Here is a 23,968-nt window from a genome sequence, read left to right as displayed (position 1 = left end):
AATTTGTCACCCTACTCGATAATATGTTTTTTAATGTAAAATGTTTCAAATAACCTACCAGTTAAATGAGTTAACCTTTTTCTTTAAAAGATCCTCAAGTAAAACTGGTACTCTAGGAAGATGCCTGTGATCAGTCTGTGACTCCACAAACTGCAAGCATACCAATCTGTACATCCAGGAATCCACACTCCAAAGGCAGAAGCATGGATATTTAGACTCTAGTGTCTACACATGTGCATGATGTATGTCCCTCCTCACCCCAAATTCCATAGATCCCTACTCTTTGACCTAAATATCAGTGAGGGGGGAAAAATGGGGTGGGGCAAAATTATGTCTTTCAAAAATACTCTGTAATTTTAATTTTTAAGTAATTCAAATGGGCTTTATTCTAATTTGTCCAAATTAATGAGTTGTAGCTAGGAGTGTCTTTTCTCACCACCTATAATTTGCTATTTTGCCTCAATTTATTTTAGCTGTATAGTTCAATATTTGCAATAAGAAAAAAATCTAATCAAAGTGTCAAGTTTATTACCTCATCTTTTGTCTTCCGTTTATATTCTTTCCTGGTTGTTCAAAGACCAGTGTTGACTGAGGCTAACCAAATCCAAGCATTGAACAGAAAAAGTGAATTAGGAATTTAAGAGTAAAGGCAACCAGAAAATATTTTGAAATATCTATTTGCTTTCTCCCTATAAGTTTCCCTTTTCCCTTCCCCCTCTCAAATGTCCCTGTTTTTCTTCCCTCAGAGGTTTGTAGTAGGCTCCCTAAAGTCCAATACAAGGGCTGGCAAACTCATATGAGAATAGGCAGATCACGTAAACAGTTGAAGTGGGCTGGGTAAAGGCGAGAGCGAGCAGTGTGGACTGTGGCAAGCTGCAGAGCATCTGCTCCCTCTATAGAAGCCAACTGATACTCAGCCCTATCTGTTGCCACATACAGGAATGAGGGCTGAGTGCTGGCAGACCTTATTTTTTCATGAAAACTTCAAAATCTGCATTTTTAAAATGCAAAACATTTGTTTCTACTTGCCAACTAATTTTAAAATTTTAAAAGAAAACAAGTGACTCTTAAATTAGGAGTCAAAGATCCAGTCCACATGCCTACCATTTGTGACTTTTGTCTGAAACCCATGAGGAATACAAAGTGATGTGTTTCCCTCTATCTAAAAATGATTACAGAGGAACTCATCAAGAAAAGGGGCCTGTGGGCACAAGAACACTAGGGACCTGTGCCCTGCTCCCTGACAGTGCTTAAGATCTCTGGCTCAATAGCCCTTCTTAGGGTGCCCCAAGGGGGCTGACGCTAGACCCTGAGTTCCCAGCCTTGCCATAGACTCCTGTGCCCCAAGAGTGATTTGGAAGCAGCAGAGCGGCAGACCTTCAGAGACTGTGAGCTGGGGAAATGATCATCTCAGTGCTAGTCAACTTGGACAGGTGACCCAGGAGCAGAGGGGGCTCCCTAAATCACAGTGCTGCATATGACCCTAGAAGAGGGTGAGCCACAGGAACCTCTGAGGTTCAAATTGCTGCCAAGGGAAAAGCACAATTACTTATTGAATATCTATCTCTCCTCCCTATGAAGGCAAACACCTTATCTGGCTCACTCACCAATTGGCACTTGGCACAGTACCCAGCACACAGTGGGGCTGCATTTTATAAAAAGCATGCAATTGAGAAATAGTGAGATATAAGACACTGAGAAAACCTCACTCTTCGCACACAATTTGAAATCATGTAAATCCTCCCCCCAAAGCAACGATCCATTAAGAATTGCATAATATCTAAACTGATGGATCACATGAATTGTAAACACTGGGATGGTGCAAGTTAGAGTTACAAACCTAGAGTGTGTCCTCAAGCTGGGGCAGCTGGGAGAATGTTGTCATTGGGCTTGGGAGGGCAGGGATGCTGAGCACAAGATGAAAGATCTTGTGTGTGTTTTTTTCTAGAGCAAGCTCTTCCTATCAGGTCTTCTCTGTATAATGCTTAGCACCATGATGCATGCAGTTGGATGCTAATAAACGTAACTATAACTACTCAGTGACTATCAAGGCATACTCAAGGCAAGTCATTTGACTTGTAGCTGTGACCATGGTTTGGAATACTCACTGAGCATGGGTAAGTTTCCCTATTCCCTTCAGTTGCTGGGAGCAAACCAGTTCCCCATACCTGGGTTCCTGTGAAAGAGTCTGTTCCCTCCCCATTCTTGCACTGCCAGCACCACGTGGCTGCAGCCTACCAGGGCAGCAACAGAGTGCACCGCAGAAGCTGCTCTCCCCTGACTAGTGTATGGAGGGAGGGACATGGCAGAGGAAGGAGCCACCTGGATTTTAGGGTCTGGAAGTCTCTCATATGTGACCTCCCAGGGCAATGTGGCAGCCAGGGTGGGCCCAAGGATGGGGACTAATGATAAACCCACATAGTGCCCTCTCAAATCACTTTCTTAGAGTTAAAGGAATTTTACATGTATTGAAGTTCCTTCTCAATAGTTTTCCTACCACTAAAGGTCTACCCCTTACCCATGACATTGGTGTTACTATTTCTTTGGGTAAGCTCAGATGCTTGGATTATCAGCAGCTTGCTTAAATCAGAAGTTCCCTGAACCTAGAGGAGAAAAGTCAAAATTAGTCAAAAGAGCATTCTTTGATCTCTAACCTGGCTGCTTCCTAATCTTTCCAAAGAGTATAAAAAATAAGCCAAAGCCTAAAGCTGGGTCTTCAATCTTGGCTCTATATTCTAAATTTCAAATCCTCTTTGATGTTGAGAAGTCTTAGACCAACAAATTGTCCTTGCATATTTAGACACCAGAGAGGAAATTTCTACACCTTACTCATAACTAGGCTGGAAATTACCAGTTTGGAAAGCAGGGAATCCCCAGCATCCAGTAAGCTACTTTTACTCCTACACTGATGCTCAAGGGCTCAAGGCTCAGCATTCCCCAGATGGCAAGACTGTCTTCCTTTCTTAGACCATTTGTCCCATGTGCCATAAAATCTGCCTCTCAGAATGCCAGCATCAAACAAGTCATCATTGTAACTATCATTTTTAGATTTCCACATATTATCTCATTTAATCCTCACAATAACCCGATAAGATAGCTGCTGACCTTATCCCTATCTTACTAAGAAGGAAACTGAGGGTCAGAAAGGTTAAGCAACTTACCTAAGCTCAAGTACAAGTAGGCACAGGGGTCAAGTTTTAAGCCTAAGTGTGCCTGACTCCAAACCCTGGTCTCTTAAGAAACTAAGCTGCAGTATTACTCCTGTTGCCTCCTTGCCTCTTACCTCCATCCTTTGTTTCAAAGCTAAACAAGATTTTAATTTTCTATTAAAAATATTTAAATTACCTTCATCATCTGAATTGATGAAAGGTACAAAATAAGAATGTTTTGAAAGAAGAAAATTCACATTTTAGGTTTACCAATTTTTCCAGGACAAATTTTCATAATGACTTTTCACAGTCTGAACTGGCAGAAAAGGTCTCTCCCATAAGGGAGAAACTTACTCCCAGATTTAAAGAGATGTCAGCTCTTCCCATGGCCTCTGGGTCCTCCCCATTCCTTTGCCCAGTGGCAGGCAGCTTGGGCCATTAGGGACTTTGCTTCTACCTTTCCCATGCCCTGTTATGTCCTAGGTGGTCACACTTCCTTTGTCTTTACAGAGGTACGGAATGCTGAGGCCCAGGGCCCAGGATCTACTATCAAGTGCCCATAGCCCCTAACGTGTCAACAAAGTGATGTGGCCCCTACTCTACTCCTTTTTTGTCAACCAGTGCAGATACTTCCAGAGCTATGCTAGAACACGGCATCATTGCCTTGGTGTAAACTAGGGAAAACTTACTGCATCTCATCCTTCCTTTGGCACAGCCCCATGCCAGGGCAAAGGGCGTGGCAAGCAAACAGCAGGCAGAGTCCAGCTCCCTGTCCCTTGGGCACACCCTTGTGTAGGGCACCTGTATTACAGTACACAGAAGCCCTCGGTTCATTTTTACTGTTTGTAAAAGGCAAGTAAGAACTACAGGGTCATTCCAGGTTAAATTTCTTTTTAAGGTGGTCAGTTGAGTTTTAAAGTCACTTTTGGAGCACGATGAAAAGCAAGAGACTCCTTAGAAATGATACTTCTTACCTGCTCACAGGTTGTAGGTATAATGCAAGGTGCAAAATATAGTTCCTCTGTCTTAGTATCAATTACACTGCCATACACAATGATAACAAATTTCATGGTCATATTATCAATAGTCATGTCACTATAGCTTGATAAAGTTTCCACATATGCTTGATTGAACATCACACACTTCTGAAACCTTAAGTCCTACAATAAAATTGCATTTTAGAAAATAAGTCATACAAACTGACAGATGGTATCAAGAAGAAAACAGATTCACTGATCTATCTGAATTATTTGAGGGTGTCAGAAGGCACACAGCCCCTGGCACCAACAGACAGGATTTATTTAGCATTCAGAATGGCCTCTGACAAATTTCTAAATTCCAAGTGTTTATGCTGTTAATGGGCCCTGGATACTGTTGCCCAGCCCTAAATTGTGAGCTCTCAGCCACAGCAGGGTAGTCGGCTATGACTCAGGAGATTTCTATTTGCACAAGACTCAGAGTCTTAAAAGATTCAGAGTTTCACCTAGAAGTAAGCTTACTTTCCACTTGACAGGTGAATAGGAATAACACAAAGCCAAAACAAAGCAAGCTAGAGTCTGAGCTATACTTCAAGGCTCAGAGTCATAGACTTCAGAACTGGGAGGGAGTTATTAGGGGTTGAATTGTGCACACACACACACACACACCACCTCCCACCCAATTCTTATGCTGAAGTCCTAACTCCCAGTATCCTGGAATGTGACCTTATGGAAATGGGTCATTGCAGATGCAATTAGTTAAGATGAAGTCATACTGGAATAGGTTGGGCCTCTAATTTGAACAACTAGTGTCCTTATAAAAAGGGGAAATTTGGACACAGACTTGCACACAGGGAGAACGCCGCGTGAATATAAAGGCAGCCATTTATAAGCCAAGGAGGGAGGCCTGGCCCAGATTCTCCCTCACAGCCCCTCAGTAGGAACCAATCCTCCCAACACCTTGATTTCTAATTTCTAGCCTCCAGAACTGTGAAACAATGCATTTTTTTTTTTACGCCACCCAGTTTGTGGTACTTTGTTACAGCCGTGCTTGCAAACTAACCCAGGAATTTAGAGATCAGCCCAACAGTAGGAATCTCCTGCACAGGGCCCTGACAGGGCTGTCAGCTCAGTCTAAATATCTCCACCCCCATGCAGGGCACAACTACATGAGCCAGTCCTTGAATCTCAGTCACTGACAGGCGAATCATACATTTATTTGCTGAGGGCACCAGCACAACTGGGAACAAAAACATTTAAAAGTTAGCAAATTTATCTAGTATTTCACAACCAGAAAATCTAAAAAAAAATCAGCTGTTTTGGTTTGATTTTAAAATGCATATACATTTTGAGTTCTGTGATTTAGAGGGAAAAAAAATCTTAATTGGCTAGTTCTTTAATGAAAAAAAAGAAAGAAACTAAGTATTAAATAGAGATTCTCTATTTAATAATAAATACAATTTTTTTAATGTTTTGTATCTGTACTTTCTCATTTATATAATGAATATGTGTTGCTTGTGAATTAAAAAAATGTAAAGGACATTCACCTTATTATTGAGTCAAGTCTGAGTCCATACAGTTTCTATCCATTGGTCCTAATTCTTACCCCTGAAGTTTCATACTAGGCTCTAAATTTGTCCCACTTCTCATGAAGAGGCAAGGTAAAAGGAAAAGAGAAGAATTCCAATCCCCTTATCCCTTTGCTAAAATTTTTCTGAAAGTTATTATTGCAATAAAGTAAAAGAAACCTGACTGGTTTGTATGACACACTCATTTTTTAACCCAATGTTTATTTATATCCAGTTGCTCAGTTCAGTGAATATTACTGAACTTTCAATCTTTCCCAGTTCACTTCCCCAGTTCCTGACTCACTAGCTAGTAAGGGTTCCAATAGTTACTAAATAGGATACAAATGTGAGACTGTAAATTGTGCTTGTCCAGAGACAAACTTGAACCACTGCTCTTTGGAGGGGAAGTCCATGAGAGAGGCTCAGTCACCTCCACAAAGATTTTGAAAAGGCAGGAGATTTATAGACTTATATTAACATCGGCAGAGTAGGCAATAATAAATACAGACAGAGCGTTTGTTAACACATTCTGATTAACACTATGCTTGGTTCAGGGGGGATCTACCTATTTTGAATTTGCTAAATCTACCTTCTTTTTTTTTTAGAAATGATTGCAAGTAGCTTGGGAAAATTAGCTGTGACAAAAGGATTGACAACCTGTAGGAACTCAGGATAAGAGAGCAGTTAAAATTCTAGCAATCTCATTTTAGAAAATCAGACACAGGGCCAGGCATGGTGGCTCACGCCTATAATCCCAGCACTTTGGGAGGCCGAGGTGAGTAGATCACTTGAGGTCAGGAGTTCAAGACCAGCCTGGCCAACATGGTGAAACCCTGTCTCTACTAATAATAAAATAAATTAGCTGGGGGTGGAGGCAGGTGCCTATAATCCCAGTTACTTGGGAGGCTGAGGCATGAGAATTGCTTGAACCTGGGAGACAGAGGTTGTAGTGAGCTGAGACTGCACCACTGCACTCCAGCCTGGGCAACAGAGTGAGCCTCTGTCTCAAAAAAAAAAAAAAAAAAAATCAAACACAAATTTCCTTTCTATTTTTGTCTCAAAAATATGAAATGCATTCTGTAAAAAATACAATGCATAAAAATTCAATTTATTAATATTTTAATCACGTAACTTACCTCATCAATAAGACTTGATTCAAAATACTGATAGGCAGTACTGAGAGCAAGCTTTAGCCATATTTTATATTCCAGAGATGGCCAGAAGGCATCGAAGCCTTCATATAAATCCTCCAGGGAGATAAAGCAGGCCTGAAACAAAAAGGAACCAGGCCATAGCAGCTTGATGTGGAACTAAATTATAAGACCATCAAAAAACAAGATGCCTGCAGATTTAACCTTCAGAAAAACTATCAATTCTAGCATAATTATGATACCCTTGTCATTTAGAAGCATTTGTATTGTGAAAATGGTTGTTTGCTAAGATGATAAAATGTATGGTGTGATTAAAGCTATAGACTTTAATAAGAGACCAGAAAAATGTATATCAGTCAATAGATATAATGAAGGATACGGCTCATGAGCCCAAAGTCCAGGATTCAGGAACTAAGCCATATGAACTTATCTATTTTTATTATCATGGTAGATAACATGAGCTCATTCACAGTATTTGTTTCCAAAGGCAAATAGTTTAGCTGAATAAAAAAGATACACTTTCAGATTCAAGTTACACGAAGTTCAGTGAATTCAATTCAGCCTTATGACTAAACTCATGCCTTCTCTCCTCTTCCAAAAATGAAATGACATGAAATAGCTAAAACAACATTTCCTTCCACTCCACACACCCTTAAGACTCTGGATCCTGCTCTTTTGCATCAGATAGTCTCCAAAGATTGAGAATTCTTTGGCTCATTTCTTTTTTTTTTTAAATTATTTTATTTTACTTTAAGTTCCAGGATACAAGTACAGAATGCATAGGTTTGTTACATAGGTCTACGTGTGCCATGGTGGTTTGCTGTATCTATTAACATGTCATCTAGGTTTTAAGCTCCCCATGCATTAGCTATTTATTCTAATGCTCTGGCTCCCCTCACCCCCTCAATCCCCAAATTGCCCTGGTGTGTGACGTTCCCCTTCCTGTGTCCATGTGTTCTCATTGTTCAACTCCCACTTATGAGTGAGAACATGCAGTGTTTGGTTTTCTGTTCCTGTGTAAGTTTGCTGAGGATGATGGCTTCCAATTTCATCTATGTCCCTGCAAAGGACATGTTCTCATTCCTTTTTATGGCTGCATAGTATTCCATGGTGTGTATGTACCACATTTTCTTTATCCAGTCTATCATTGATGGGCATTTAAGTTGGTTCCGTGTCTTTGCTATTGTAAATAGTGCTGCAATAAACATACATGTGCATGTGTCTTTATAGTAGAATGATTTATATTCCTTTGGGTATTTACCCAGTAATGGGATTGCTGGGTCAAATGGTATTTCTGGTTCTAGGTCCTTGAGGAATCACCACACTGTCTTCCACAATGGTTGAACTAATTTACATTCCCACCAACAGTGTGAAAGTGTTCTTAGTTCTCCACAGCCTCACAAGCATCTATTGTTTCCTGGATTTTTTTTCCTTTCTTTTTTTTTTTTTTTTTTTTTCTTTTTTGAGACAGAGTCTCACTCTGTCACTAAGCTGGAGTGCAGTGGTGCATCTCGGCTCACTGCAACCTCCACCTCCTGGGTTCAAACAATTCTCCTGCCTCAGCCACCCGAGTAGCTGGGACTATAGGTGTGCCACCATGCCCAGCTAGTTTTTGTATTTTTAGTAGGGGTGGGGTTTCCCCATGTTGGCCAGGATGGTCTTTATCTCTTGACCTCATGATCCGCCTGCCTCAGCCTCCCAAAGTGCTGGGATTACAGGCGTGAGCCACCGTGCCTGGCCCATTTCCTGACTTTTTAATAATTGCCATTCTGACTGGTGTGAGATGGTATCTCATTGCAGTTTTGATTTGCATTTTTCTTATCAGTGATGTTGAGCTTTTTTCATATGTTTGTTGCCTACATAAATGTCTTCTTTTGAAAGGTGTCTGTTCATATCCTTTGCCCACTTTTTGATGGGGTTTTTCTTGTAAATTTGTTTAAGTTCCTTGCAGATTCCGGATATTAGACCTTTGTCAGATGGGTAGATTGCAATAATTTTCTCCCATTCTGTAAGTTGCCTGTTCACTCTGATGATAGTTTCTTTTGCTGTGCAGAAGCTCTTTAATTAGATCTCATTTGTCAATTTAGGCTTTTGTTGCAATTGTCTTTGGCATTTTTGTCATGAAGTCTTTGCCCATGCCTATGTCCTGGGTGGTATTGCCTAGGTTTTCTTCTAGGGTTTTTATGACTTTGGGTTTTACATGTAAGTCTTTAATCCATCTTGAGTTAATTTTTGTATAAGGTGTAAGGAAGGGGTCCAGTTTCAGTTTTCTGCACATGGCTTGCCAGTTTTCCCAGCACCATTTACTGAATAGGAGATCCTTTCCCCATTGCTTGTTTTTATCAGGTTTGTCAAAGATCAGATAGTTGTATATGTGTAGGGTTATTTCTGAGGCCTCTGTTCTGTTCCATTGGTCCATATGTCTGTTTTGGTACCAGTACCATGCTATTTTGGTTACTGTAGCCTTGTAGTATAGTTTGAAGTCAGGTAGCATGATGCCTCCAGCTTTGTTCTTTTGGCTTAGGATTGTCTTGGCTATGTGGGCTCTTTTTTGGTTCCATATGAAATTTAAAATAGTTTTTTCTAATTCTGTGATGAATGTCAATGGTGGTTTGATGGAAATAGCATTGAATCTATAAATAACTTTAGGCAGTATGGCCATTTTCACTCTATTGATTCTTCCTATCCATGAGCATGGAATGTTTTTCCATTTGTTTGTGTCCCCTCTTATTTCCTTGAGGAGTGGCTTGTAGTTCTCCTTGAAAAGGTCCTTCACATCCCTTGTTAGCTGTGTTCCTAGGTATTTTATTCTCTTTGTAGCAATTGTGTATGGGAGTTCATTCATGATTTGGCTCTCTGCTTGTCTGTTGTTGGTGCATAGCAATGCTTGTGATTTTTGCACATTGATTTTGTATCCTGAGATTTTGCTGAAATTGCTTATCAGCTTAAGGAGTTTGTGGACTGAGACAATGGGGTTTTCTAAATATAGAATCATGTCAGCTGCAAACAGAGACAATTTGATTTCCTCTCTTCCCATTTGAATATCTTTATTTCTTTATCTTTCCTGATTGCCCTAGCCAGAACTTCTAATACTATGTTGAATAGAAGTGGTGAGAGAGGGTATCCTTGTCTTGTGCCAGGTTCCAAAGGAAATGCTTCCAGCTTTTGCCATTCAGTATGATATTGGCTGTGGGTTTGTCATAAATAGTTCTTATTATTTTGAGATATGTTCCATCAATACCTACTTTATTAAGAGTTTTTAACATGAAGGGATTTGAATTTTATTGAAGGCCTTTTCTGCATCTATTGAGATGATCATGTGGTTTTGTCATTGGTTCTGTTTATGTGATGGATTATGTTTATTGATTTGCATATGTTGAACCAGTCTTGCATGTCAGGGATGAAGCCAACTTGATTGTGGTGGATAAGCTTTTTTGATGTGCTGCTGGATTTGGTTTGCCAGCATTTTATTAAGGATTTTCACATTGATGTTCATCAGAGATATTGACCTGAAGTTTTCTTTTTGTTGTTGTTGTTGTGCCTCTGCCAGGTTTTGGTATCAGGATGGTGCTGGCCTCATAAAATGAGTTAGGGAGGTGTCCCACCTTTTCAACTCTTTGGAGTAGTTTCAGAAGGAATGGTACCAGCTCCTCTTTGTATCTCTGGTGGAATTTGGCTGTGAATCTATCTGGTCCTGGGCTTTTTTTGGTTGGCAGGCTATTAATTACTGCTTCAATTTCAGAACTAATTTTTGGTCTATTCAGGGATTTTAATTCTTCCTAGTTTAGTCTTGGGAGAGTGTATGTGTCCAAGAATTTACCCTTTTCTTTTAGATTTTCTAGTTTATTTACATAGAGGTGTTTATTCTCTGATGGTAGTTTGTATTTCTGTGGGGTCAGTAGTAATATCCCCTTTATCATTTTTTATTGTGTCTGTTTGATTTCTCTCTCTTTTCTTCATTAGTCTAGCTAGCGGTCTATTTTGTTAATTTTTTTTAAAAAATCAGCTCCTGGATTCATTCATTTTTTGAAGGGTTTTTTGTGTCTCTATCTCCTTCATTTCTGCTCTGATTTTAGTTATTTCTTGTCTTCTGCTAGTTTTTGGATTTGTTTGCTCTTGCTTCTCTAGCTCTTTTAATTGTGATGTTAGGGTGTTGATTTGAGATCTTTCTAGCTTTCTGATGTGGGCATTTAGTGCTATAAATTTACCTCTTAACACTGCTTTAGCTGTGTCCCAGAGATTCCGGTATGTTGTCTGTTTGTTCTCATTGGTTTCAAAGAACTTCTTGATTTCTGCCTCAATTTCATTATTTACCCAGGAGTTATTCAGGAGCAGATTGTTCCATTTCCATGTAGTTCAATTTCCATGGTTTTGAGTGAGTTTCTCAACCCTGAGTTCTAATTTGATTGCACTGTGGTCTGAGAGACAGTTTGTTATGATTTCAGTTCTTTTGCATTTGCCAAGGAGTGTTTTACTCCCAATTATGTGGTTGATTTTAGAATAAGTGCCATGTGGCACTGAGAAGACTGCATATTCTGTTGATTTGGGGTGGTGAGTTCTGTAGATGTCTATTAGTTCCACTTGATCCAGAGCTGAGTTCAGGTCCTGAATATGCTTGTTAATTTTCTGTCTTGTTGATCTAATATTGACAGTGGGGTGTTAAAGTCTCCCACTATTATTGTGTGGGAGTCCAAGTCTCTTTGTAAGTCTCTAAGAATTTGCTTTATGAATCTGGGTGCTCCTGTCTTTGGTGCATATATATTTAGGATAGCTAGCTCTTCTTGTTGAATTGATCCCTTTACCATTATGTAATGCCCTTATTTGTCTTTTTTGATCTTTATTAAAGTCTGTTTTGTCAGAGACTAGTATTGCAACCTCCGCTTTTTTTTTTGTTTTCCATTTGCTTGGTAATTTTTCCTCAATCCCTTTATTTTGAGCCTATGTGAGATGAGTCTCCTAAATGTAGCACACCAGTGAGTCCTGACTCTTTATCCAATTTGCCAGTCTGTGTCTTCTAATTGGGGCATTTAGTCCATTTACATTTAAGGTTAATATTGTTATGTGTGAATTTGAGCCTGTCATCATGATGCTATCTGGTTATTTTGCATACTATGCAAAATAGTTGATGCAATATAGTTGATGCAGTTTCTTCACAGTGCCATTAGTCTTTATATATTTGGAGTGTTTTTGCAGTGGCTGGTACCAGTTGTTCCTTTCCATATTTAGTGCTTCCTTCAGGAGCTCTTGCAAGGCAGGGCTTGTGGTGACAAAATCCCTCAGCATTTGCTTGTCTGGAAAGAATTTTATTTCTCCTTTTTTTATGAAGCTTAGTTTAGCTGGATATGAAGGTCTGGGTTGAAAATTCTTTTCTTTAAGAATGTTGAATATTGGCCGCCACTGTTTTCTGGCTTGTAGGGTTTCGGCGGAGAGGTCCACTGTTAGTCTGATGGGCTTCCCTTTGTAGGTGACCTGGCCTTTCTCTCTGGCTGCCCTTAACATTTTTTCCTTCATTTCAACCTTGGAGAAATCTGATGATTATGTGTCTTGGGGATGATCTTCTCATGGAGTATCTTAGTGGTGTTCTCTGTATTTCCTGAATTTGAATGTTGGTCTGCCTTGCTAGGTCAGGGAAGTTCTCCTGGATAACATCCTGATCCTGAAGTGTGTTTTCCAACTTGGTTTCATTCTCCCTGTCTCTTTAGGTACTCCAATCAATCATAGGTTTGTTCTTTTCACATAGACCCATATTTCTCGGAGGTTTTGTTTGTTCCTTTTCATTCTTTTTTCTCTAATCTTCTCTGCATGCCTTATTTCAGCAAGATGGTCTTCAGACTCTGATATCCTTTCTTCCACTTGATAGATTCAGCTATTGATCCTTGTGCATGCTTCATGAAGTATTCATGCTGTGTTTTTCAGCTCCATCAGGTCATTTGTGTTCCTTTCTAAACTGGTTATTCTAGTTAGCAGCTCCTGTAACCTTTTATGAAGATTCTTAGCTTCTTTAGATTCGGTTTGAACATGCTCCTTTAGCTCAGCAGAGTTTGTTATTACCCACCTTCCAAAGCCTTCTTCTGTCAGTTCATCCATCTTATCCTCCATCCAGTTCTGTGCCTTTGCTGGACAGGCATTGCAATCATTTATAGGGGAAACTCTAGCCTTTTGAGTTTTCAGTGTTTTTTTGTTGATTCTTTCTCATCTTCATGAGTTTGTCTAATATTGATCTTTGAGGCTGTTGACCCTTGGATGGGGTTTTTGTGGGGACTTTTTTGTTGTTGTTGATGCTGTTGTTGTTGCTTTCTGTTTTTCTTGCAATGATCAGGTCCTTCTTCTGTAGGGCTGCTGCAGTTTGCTGGGGATTTGCTTCAGGCCCTATTCATCTGGTTTGCTCGCACACCTGGAGATGTCACTCGAGGAGGCTGGAGAACAGCAAAGATGGGTGCCTGCTCCTTCCTCTGGGATCTCTGACCTTGAGGGGCACTGACCTGATGCCAGTAGGAACCCTCCTGTATAGGGTGTCTGATAACCCTTATTGGAGGGTATCACCCAGTTGGGTGGCACAGGGAGCAGGACCCATTTAACGAACCACTTTGTCCCTTGGTCTTTGGCTCATTTCTATTTGAATTCCCCACACCTAGTGAAATGTCAGGACACTTAGGTGTTGAATAGATAACTTCTTACTTAGCAAATGAAACATAGAAGGAAGTTTAAAAACAAACAAATATTCCTTTTTTAACTTTTAAGTTCAGTGGTACATATGCAGGTTTGTTACATAGGTAAACTTGTGTCATGAGGGTTTGTTGTACAGATTATTTCATCACCCATGTATTAAGCCTAGTACCCATAGTTATTTTTCCTGATTCTCTCCCTCCTCCCACCCTCCACCCTCCAATAGGCCCCAGTGTGTTTTATTCCCCTCTCTGTGTCTGTGTGTTCTCATCATTTAGCTCCCACTTATATGTGAGAACATGTGATATTTGGCTTTCTGTTCCTGCATTAATTTACTAAAGATAATGGCCTCCAGCTCCATCCACAGTTCCTGCAAAAGACATGATCTCACTCTTTTTTAGGGCTACATAGTATTCTATGGTATATATGTACCACGTTTTCTTTATCCACTCTATCATTGACGGGCATTTAGGTTGATTCCACATCTTTGCTATTGTGAATAGTGCTACAGTGAACATACATGTGCATGTGTCTTTATAATACAATGATTTACATTCCTTTGGGTATATACCCAGTAATGGGATTGCTGGGTCAATGGTATTTCTGTCTTTAGGTCTTTGAGGAAATGTCACACTGTCTTCCACAATGGTTGAATTAATTTATACTCCCACCAACAGTGTGTAATTGTTCCTTTTACTCCACAACCTCTCCAGCACCTGTTACTTTTTGACTTTTTAATAGCAGCCATTCTGACTGGTGTGAGATGGCATCTCATTGTGGTTTTGATTTGCATTTCTCTATTGATCAGTGATGTTGAGCTTTTTTTCATATGCTTAATGGCCACATGTATGTCTTCTTTTGAAAAGTATCTGTTCATATCTTTTGCCCACTTTTTAAAGGAGTTGTTTTAAAAACAAATAAATATTCTTTAAAAACACTGTTGTCATAATGGTGACCATTTATTGAGCACCTATATGTGTCAGGTATTTTACGTAGATGTTTTCCTAATCCTCATAACATCAAAAGGTTGGTATTCTCTCTACTTCATAAACAAGGACACTGAGACTTAAGGAGGTTAGATAACTACTCCCTTAGGCAGGATGCAGTGGAGCTTGGCAGAGCCTGGCATGTGAGACACTAAATCTGCCTTTTCAGCTATGTTACCTCCCAATAGCTGGTTGGGTGACTAAGATGTCAAAACCCCAAAAAAGAAAAGATGCTGGTATTTTTTATTTACTTGAGGAATAATTAATAACTCATGACAGAACCATTTTCCTACCTGTAAACTAGTTTCACAGATGATGGTATATTCAATTTCACGCTTAAGCAGACAGCTTAGCTCTCCAATTATGTCCCCAGTAGTACAGAACTCTGTAAACACGACTCTGGACCCTCTATCAGGCCTTTGGCTACTCTCTATTCCAAAGGTAGGAGATAAACTATGCAACTGCAAAGGGAAAAAAAGTGTGCAAAGGGAAAGAAAAAATTAAAAACCCTTTGATCAAATCATAGGAGTTCCCACTATTTCTTACAACTTTCCAATGGAAGGCAAAGATCTCCTGTCAGGTGTGAAAGAAGAATTAGGCTTAAGAAAAAAAAATCATGATTTCTTTAACATTTCAACTCCCCAAGGCAAGGATTTTTTTCTAATCTTTAGTTTTACAGATGACCCCTATTTACAACTTTCTACTTATACCTGTCTTATATAAAAATCCCACCAGGGCTGGGCGCAGTGGCTCACGCCTGTAATCCCAGCACTTTGGGAGGCCAAGGCGGGCGGATCACAAAATCAAGAGTTCGGGACCAGCCTGGCCAACATGGTGAAACCCCGTCTCTGCTAAAAAAAAATACAAAAATTAGCCAAGCATGGTGATGCGTACTTGTAGTCCCAGCTACTCAGGAGACTGAGGCAGGAGGATCGTTTGAACCCAGGAGGCAGAGGTTGCAGTGAGCCAAGATCATGCCACTGCACTCCAGCTGGGCAACAGAGTGAGACTCCATCTCAAAGAAAAAAAAAAACCCCACCAAAACTGGAAATTATAGTATACAACTAATGCAATCACTCATTGAGTCCATTAGATATTCTTACCGCAATGGGCTAATTCATCAGGTGGAAATAACTTTTGATTGCATGGGCACATAAATCAGATATGATGAATTAATATGCCTCCAAACCAAGCCATGATGTTAATGAAAGCCTTGTCTCTTTTTGAAATGCTTAAGAAAAATTACCATGCAATATCAACAGGAAAATGTTTTAGGATGAACATAGGATGGTTGAGTTACTTCAAGAAAATAACTGGTAGGCATAACTGGAGAAAGAAGTGCAGTATCAGATTTTAGGGGGAAGCTGAAAGAATTGGGATTAGAAGGATTACAGAATTTTTCAGGAAGTTTAGCTGTAAACATCAAAGAGGAAGGTTCTTGTTCAAGACACAGGCAACAGGAAGCAAAAGGTCATTCTCTCCCAGCAATTAGCATTCAGACTTTTAAAGGCATTCATGCTTCCAGAGGAGTTTGAATTTTTTTTTAATGGCTGTAATTTTGAATGCAATTCAAAGGATCTTTGAGCAACGAAGAATGCCTCTGCTTTTTGCAAACAAAGAAAAGATGATGGCATTTGAGGTAGGCAGCATTCTAAAGGAGGCCCCCCAAGATTCCTGTCTGTCGTTCAACCAAATACTAATCTAGGGACTGCAGTGAAGGGACTTTGTAGTGGAATTAAGGTTGCTAATTGGCTGACCTTAAAAAGATGATTTATGGAGTTAAGGCTACTAATCAGCTGACCTTAAAAAGATCTACAAAGTCCCTTCACAGCTGTACCAGACTAGTATTTGATTAAACAACAGACGGGAATATTGGGGGGACTGTAATCACACAAGCCCTCGCAAGTAGAAGGGAGTCCATCAGAGAGAGATGTGTGAAGGATTCCATATGCCTTTGCTTGCTCTGAGATGTGAGGACCTGCATGCAAGGACGAAAGAGAAGCTCTAGGAGCTCAAGGTGGGCTCCAGCTGACAGCCTTGAAGAAGCAGGGACTTCTGTTCAATAGCTGTAAAGAATAACTAGATTTGCCAACAACCTCAAAGAGCCTGGAAACAGATTCTGCCCTTAGAGCTTCCAGAAGGTAACACAGCCCTACTGACATCTTGATTTCAGCTTCTTGAGACCCAAGCAGTGAAATCAGCAGAACCCATTGGATTTCTGACCTACAGAGCCATGAGATAATATATTTAAGCCACTAAATTTGTGGTAATTTGTTATGGTATCAAAGGAGTACTAATATAACCTCTTCAGACCAGACATTATTGGACTATAGTTTAAGAAGGCTTAGCTAGTCCAGTCACAGCAGGAAAATCCCCAAAGAAACATGTTACAGCAAGTTGCAGCTTTTAAGTATTGGACTTGCCATATTTCATAAATACTGGCAGCAGTGTGTTTTTCCTAGAATTCTAATGGGAGTATAGTATAATGGCTAAGCACATGGATACTGGAGACAGACTACATGGGTTCAAAGTAATCTTTGGCCTCTGAGTATATGTAGTTGGGGCCAAGTGAATTATTTTTTTTCTGTTCATCAGTTTTCTCATGTAAAAAATAGGTTGTTGGCCGGGTTTGGTGGCTCACACCTGTAATCCCAGCACTTTGGGAGGCCAAGGCAGGCGGATCACTTGAGGTCAGGAGTTCAACACCAGCCTAGTGAAACCGCATCTCTACTAAAAACACAAAAATTAGATGGGCGTGGTGGTGCGAGCCTGTAATCCTGTAATCTCAGCTACTTGGGAGGTTGAGGCAGGAGAATTGCTTGAACCCGAGGGACAGAGGTTGCAGTGAGCTGAGATGGTGTCACTGCACTCCAGACTGAGTGACAGAGTGAGACTGTCGCCCAGGCTGGAGTGCAGTGGCAGGATCTTGGATGCTCGTGTCTCAGCCTCCTGAGTAGCTGGGATTATAGAAATGTGCCATCATGCCCGGCTAATTTTTGTATTTTTAGTAGAGACAGGGTTTTGCCATGTTGGCCAGGCTGGTCTCAAACTCCTGCCTCATGTGATCCACCCACCTAGCCCTCTCAAAGTGGTAGGATTACAGCTGTGAGCCACCATGCCCAGCCTATATTGCCTTTCTTGACTACCTTTTAAAAAATCACAACTAATCTCTTCATACCTCCATCATCTGTAACATACTGTAAACTTATTTGTTTTGTTCATTGTCCCATCTCCTTTTATCCCTCTACTAGAAATTAGGCTCCAAGAAGGCAGGAATTTGTGTCTGTTTTGTCAATCCCATGCCTAGAATTAACAGTGCCTGCCACATGGTGGTAATGAAGCAAATATTTTGTTGAATAAATGAGTGAATGAATGAATGAAAAGTGCTTAGAATAGTGCCAGATGTAAATAAGTGTTATATTGTGTTAGTATTCTATGTATTATAGTAGTTTATTCCATGATATTTTAAGGTCTAATATACCCGTTTCAAAACCAGAAAGCCAAGGGTATTATTTTTCCCATATTAAGGATTTGTCATTTTATGACCATCATCTAGGATCTAGGAATTATTTGGTTCACAAAATGGGGCTCACCCATGGAATCAGCTACTAAACTACTGTTATGCAGATACAAAGGATTCCTGTCCCCATCACTCTACTGAAATCTCTCTCCCTCTCTCTCTCTCTGTCTCTCTCTCTGGTCAACAAAAGCCTCCCATTAGACAGATTAAAAGCCGTATTTTTGATCCTTATCCTATTTCCTTTAGGTGAGTAATTTAAGCCACGCCAAGTATTGATTTCCTTGTCTGAACATTCTGAAAAATCCTGCTTCCTCCCAGGATTGCTGCAAGAAATAGGTAAAGACTATCACAGCATTTTGTAGAATGGGAAGCACATTTCAGGTGTTGAATATTTACCTCTCAGCTGTCATGCTCAGAGTAGAAATGATTTCATCACATTAAAAATTTAAACTTTTTCAGTATCTAAATTTATTCTTATTCTACAATTACATGTTTCAAAATACATTTTAAGTAAAAAAAAAAATCAATAGTCCCTTACAATTGCCATTCCTGAAATAATTAAGTAGATTCCTCGTGGCATTTCACCTCCTTTACAAATGATATCTCCAGAGTCAAAACAGGCAAGTTTGGCTCTCTCCTGAGTGGGAAAAAAAAGACGAAAAGAAAAAGAGAGTCAACACAAAAGCTTCCTAGTCTACTTTTCTAAATATTTTATATATATATATAAAAAATATATATGTATATATATGATTTTATTATATATGTGTATATATATTATATATATGATTTTAAAGCTAAAATGGTTTCCAAGTAGCATAAAAACACAAATTATATTCTTGGTTTATTACTGAACTGTAACGTGCTAATATACCACATCAACTTTTAGAAATAAAGGAACAGGCAAACAAACTTTGACTTTGTGATTAGTACCTAGCATAGTAACTGATATAACTATGGAATAAATATGCACATTAATGAATGAAAACTTTTTTTCAGCCCCTGTTTGAGGCTTGGGTTATAATGGTAAGCTAAACAATTCCCCTGCCTTCAGAAAAAACTTTTAGTTATGTTGGGTAGATATTTGCAATCCAATGGGATAATTATGACAAAGAAGACACGGACAGGGCGCTACACAATTAAAAAAAAAAAAAAAAATGCAGAAAAGGCCAGGGGCGGTGGCTTATGCCTGTAATCCCAGTACTGTGGGAGGCCGAGATGGGCGGATCACGAGGTCAGGAGATCTAGACCATCCTGGCTAACACGGTGAAACCCCGTCTCTACTAACAATACAAAAAATTAGCCGGGCGTGGTGGGGAGCGCGTAGTCCCAGCTACAGGATGGGCAGGAGAATGGCGTGAACCCGAGAGGCGGAGCTTGCAGTGAGCCGAGATCGCGCCACTGCATTCCAGCCTGGGCGACAGAGCGAGACTCCGTCTCAAAAAAAAAAAAAAAAAAAAAAAATGCAGAAAAGCCACAGGATCCTATCTATCTTGGTTGTTCGGTGGGGCCTTTACAGCAGACAGGACAGCTAAGCTGAGACTTGAAAGAGGAGTAGCAGATAGCTCGGATAACATGAGTTGAAGACCTCCAGGGCAGAAGATTCATATATGCAAAATTCAGAAGCAAACTGAATGTCTGCAGTTAGGGTAATAGCAAAAATTGTATACGTCTCAGGCAGGGAGGGATGGAGACCAGGGTGGAGCCATCCACTAGGCATCAGCAGGCGCAGTGCCTGCATCTACAATACTTTTAGACACTTAAAACAATGTTTTAATGTTCTTTAGAATCTAGAGGAAATTTAGTTTTAGATAGAGAAAAATGTTTCAATATATAATACTAATATATTCATTGTTATACTAACACAGTCATAAAGTCTAATTTTTAATACTTTTTTATGGAGGAAGAGGCCCACTAAGGCAGAAGTGCCCAGGGCCCCTGAGAGTCATGATGTTCGTCGGGCCCTCTGCAACTGCCCTGACTTCATGTGCTCTCTCCAGCACTGCTCCTGCCAGGGACCTCTGTGCTGCTCCTGGAACACACCAGGCACACTCGGCCTCGGGGCCTCCTTGCACCCACTAGAGGATATTCAATAGATATTTGTTGAAAGAGTTCAAAGTCCTGTGGCAACCCTCAGCTGACAGAGCATGAACTTGAATACACCTCAGTTCTCACTGTTCCCTATTACACTATGCCCAATTGGCTTTACTTTTACGCTATCTGCCCGGTCTGTGCAGTAACTTAAATTTGAGACCCTTGCTCTAAAAAATGTCTCTCCCAGAGTGTACATCAAGAAGTCCAGAATTCTACAACATAAAATAGAATGGGATTGGTAATAGTCAGACACATATAGCTACTCATAAGTGGATAAGCCATTGTGAAAAACTATCTTTGCCCTTCAGGCTCAAAAAGAGATCTATTCTTCCTAGAGCTTTCCTGGGCCTCCATTTTGGCTTTCCCTGAATTGGCCAGTATTTGATATGCTTTTCTGTTAATCTTTCATTAGGGAGTGGAAAAAAATGGATAATTATCATCAAACCTGAGCCAGAATAGAAAACAGAATCTTTACCTTGAAGAAGTCAATGAGAACATCTTTACCTTCCAGCCAAATGATGTTGTGAAGGTATGTGTCAGGAGTTGGCGGTGGGATTGCCTTTGGAAAGTTATTTAGTGCTTTTAATTTTTTAAGAAGTACCTAAAAACAAATAATCAAAATAATGGGGATCAGATCCTGTAACAGAAAATGGACACTAGGGAAAAACTAAGGAAATGTAAATAAACTACTGTTAGGCAAGTTTAACCTTGATGTTTGACTCACAGCTTCTCTCATCCTATCTAAATTCCTGTAACCATTTTTGTCCCTAGTCTCCCCTTATTACTATTTTCACTGACTGATTAACTCAGATTGAACCTATCATCTTCATAATTCAATTGACACAGTGGATGGAGAAGCAGAAAAATCTGGTGAGTCTATAGGGGGAGCCAAAGAAGATGCCATAGAGGGCAACCCTGATAGGAAATGGAGAATCTAGAAAGCTTTCTACATCTCTGTTCAAATCCCTTCCTCAGGCCTTGTCACATATCTTGGCTATTGTGGGTTCTATAAAGTACTCTGCGTCCTTTTGATAAATCCCCCAACCATTTCTTTACTAAACTTAGTTCAAGTTAGTTTCTGTTACTTGCAATCAAGTAGTTTTGACAAATGGAGTGTACCGGATTGCATTGGTGTTCGTTGTCCTTTGCATTATCAAAGGCTGAAGGTGATTATAGAGTTAACACCTGTGGTTAAACAATTTTTTTCAATCTCCCTCCCTATTACACACTGCTAAAGTAACCATGAAGGCTGGTGTATTATGCGGACAGAATCAAGCAAAATTACCTTATTTATCTCAATGACTTCATGCTTATCAATAACGCCTCTTGAACAAAGGAAGGTGAGATTTTTTAGAGCTTTAGCGATCACATTCCGGATGGCCTGTTTAGTCTTCAAAGCAATGACAACATCACGACTCTCATGCTCCATGAGTACTACAGCAAAGAAAATAAAATTCAGTAAGTAGCCTGTGTAATAACCACAATAACCAATATTAGTATAATACTGTATAATTTCCAAAGCATTTACACAATATTCTTTGATTCTAGTTTCATGCAGAACTCATGAGGTCAGCAGGAAAGAGTTATTTTCAACTCTATTTTATGGATGAGAAAATTGGAAACTGGCTTCCCCCACCAGCTAAGAGAAAATCACTCTCTCTCTCTTATCCCCATGGCATCTCCTCCATATCTCTATTATGGAACTCATTACATTATCATGTTACTATTTTTACTTCTCTGTCTCATCCTCCATATTGTATAATTTTTGTTGGTTAGACGAATAAATGACAGAATGAAAGTACCCCTGGACTTTGGCTGGTGGGTCTTTCTGAGATCAAGGAGCATATTCTTTCCCCTTTAGTAAACCTCAGAAGACATGAACTGGACTGTGAGTCAAGGTTAAAATTGCATCTGTTTCATCTTCATATTCAACATTGAACACAATGCTTGCCATATGGAAGGTACACACTCTTTTTTTTTTAACTAAATGAATTGACCACTAAAGTAAAAGGGTAGCAGTGATCAAAAGCATAGGTTTTAGTGTCAAATACACCTGGGCTAGAAACCTGGCTCACTACTTACTAGCCATAGGGCCTCAGGCAAATTAACCTCTCTAATAACAGTATTTGCCTCATAGAGTAATTATAAGGATTAAATGAGATAATGTACATAGTTAGCAGTTCCTGCCATGATAAGCATTCAGTCATCAGTTGCAGTAACCACATGGAAACAAGCGCTGCCTTTTAGAGTAGTGAATTGAGAAAACTTTGTAATATTCCATACTGATCTAAAACATAATATAATGCAGCTGTCCTAACCCCTAATCTTTAAAAGCACAGAAATAAAAATCTGTCAACATGTAAATGGCAACAATGGGTCATGGGTTTTCTGAGATAATGCCAAAATATTCTAATCTGTTGTCTCTAAACTTACTTTCATTCATTAGATCACATTCTTTCCATTTTGATTTGGAAAGTGTAACCCCATATGGCATCTTACAATGTGGTTATGCATATGAATGGTTTTACTTTATTCTCTTTTCTGATAACTTCCATTTATTAAGGGCCTTCCGTATGCCAGGCCCTCTACCAGATGCTTTTGCACACACTGAGAGCCTGGCCCACAGCCCCACATGAGGAAAGCTGACCCAAAAAACTTGGCATAAAATCCCTGGGCTCCTGCTCTGTGCTTCAAATAAAGTGGAGTGACTGTAGATACTCAGGAAATGACATTCATTGCAGCCCTACATTCCAGAGTATCTTTGCAAAAAATGAAACAAAACCATTTTGTCAAGGGTAACCTTCACATGTCTTTTTCTTCTAACCTTGAGGACTCTGACCTTGCCACCTTGATACACTTTCCACACTCCTCTCATTCTTTCCTCTACACTCCCATAACAACTAACAGGACTCTGCTAACTTTTTCAATTATCTATTGATATGCTCACACACTCCACAAGATTCTGCACTGTTTAAGGGTCAGGATCTACTCATCTTTGCTTTCCCATACCTGGCCCATTAGCTGTGTTTAATAAATGCTTGTTGAATGCATAAATGAATGAGCAAGTAAATGAAAGCATGAATTGTTCTTCTTTTATTAAATTATAGGACAATAAGGTGTGACTTTAAGAACTCAGATACTTCAACTACCTACCTAATTCTTCAACAGCATCCTGTTTGTTGGTTTCCAAAATTTCACACAGTTTCTGTAAAAAATTAAGAAAAACATGTATTTCTTATTATTCATATAGTTTCTGTAAGAAATTAAGAAAAACGTGCATTTCTTCTTATATTCCTGAGAAGTATACTTATTATACCAAGTATAGTTCTGGCTTTCCTTTTATTTTTATTTTTTGAGACAGAGTCTTGCTCTGTTGCCGAGGTTGGAGTGCAGTGATGCAATCTCAGCTCACTGCAACCTCCACTTCCCGGGTTCAAGTTATCCTCATGCCTCAGCCTCCCAAGTAGCTGGGATTACAAGTGTGAGCGACCACACCCAGCTGATTTTTGTATTTTTAGTAGAGATGGGGTTTCTCCATGTTGGCTAGGCTGGTCTTGAACTCCTGACCTCAGGTGATCTACTCACCTCTGCCTCCCAAAGTGCTGGGATTACAGGCATGAGCCACCACACCCAGCCTGGCTTTCCTTTTAAATTCAGAAAAAAGGAAGTATGGTAGAGGACATTTCACTTAGCTTTAGAAAAGCTATTGGCTTATTTTTTCCCTCTGGGTCAATTCTGCTGCTTTGCCCATGCTCAGACGTCAATCTCAATGAGTCTAGTACAGTCAATAGCTTGCACAACTACCTTGCCTAATAGTTATCAGAAAAGATCAGTATGTACTCCACTGTGCACCAAGGAGA

General features: G+C 39.8%; 1 protein-coding gene and 1 long non-coding RNA gene across 6 annotated transcripts in view; one reads left to right on the top strand and one right to left on the bottom strand.

The window, feature by feature from the left end:
* Window positions 1–23,968, top strand: part of LOC129048791 (uncharacterized) — a 116,825-nt gene that overhangs the window by 8,041 nt on the left and 84,816 nt on the right. The window contains exons 3-9 of one of the 5 annotated variants that reach the window (XR_008511431.2): window positions 91–242; window positions 1,949–2,117; window positions 6,300–6,469; window positions 18,264–18,353; window positions 20,521–20,637; window positions 21,346–21,566; window positions 21,657–21,982. This is a non-coding gene — a long non-coding RNA (uncharacterized LOC129048791). Of the gene's footprint in view, window positions 1–90; window positions 243–1,948; window positions 2,118–6,299; window positions 6,470–18,263; window positions 18,354–20,520; window positions 20,638–21,345; window positions 21,567–21,656; window positions 21,983–23,968 lie in introns of those variants that run through there. The other 4 variants (XR_008511429.2, XR_008511430.2, XR_008511428.2 and 1 more) reach the window with 4 other exon arrangements.
* The window catches only part of SLC9C2 (solute carrier family 9 member C2 (putative)), a 111,483-nt gene that overhangs the window by 3,531 nt on the left and 83,984 nt on the right, over window positions 1–23,968 (bottom strand). Inside the window, exons 18-26 of the mRNA XM_024239952.3 lie at window positions 23,262–23,313; window positions 21,394–21,542; window positions 20,584–20,709; window positions 18,556–18,654; window positions 14,791–14,958; window positions 6,831–6,962; window positions 4,124–4,309; window positions 2,519–2,603; window positions 533–594 (exon numbers count right to left, since the gene is read on the bottom strand). Of these exons, the coding sequence (XP_024095720.2) occupies window positions 572–594; window positions 2,519–2,603; window positions 4,124–4,309; window positions 6,831–6,962; window positions 14,791–14,958; window positions 18,556–18,654; window positions 20,584–20,709; window positions 21,394–21,542; window positions 23,262–23,313 (1,020 nt within the window). The 3' untranslated portion in view covers window positions 533–571. The remainder of the gene's footprint in view (window positions 1–532; window positions 595–2,518; window positions 2,604–4,123; window positions 4,310–6,830; window positions 6,963–14,790; window positions 14,959–18,555; window positions 18,655–20,583; window positions 20,710–21,393; window positions 21,543–23,261; window positions 23,314–23,968) is intronic.

Source organism: Pongo abelii, chromosome 1 (assembly GCF_028885655.2).
Source record: "Pongo abelii isolate AG06213 chromosome 1, NHGRI_mPonAbe1-v2.0_pri, whole genome shotgun sequence".
Lineage (NCBI taxonomy): Eukaryota > Metazoa > Chordata > Mammalia > Primates > Hominidae > Pongo > Pongo abelii.
Note: the sequence above shows the minus strand (reverse complement) of the source record. Positions and strands in the feature narration are given on the sequence as shown.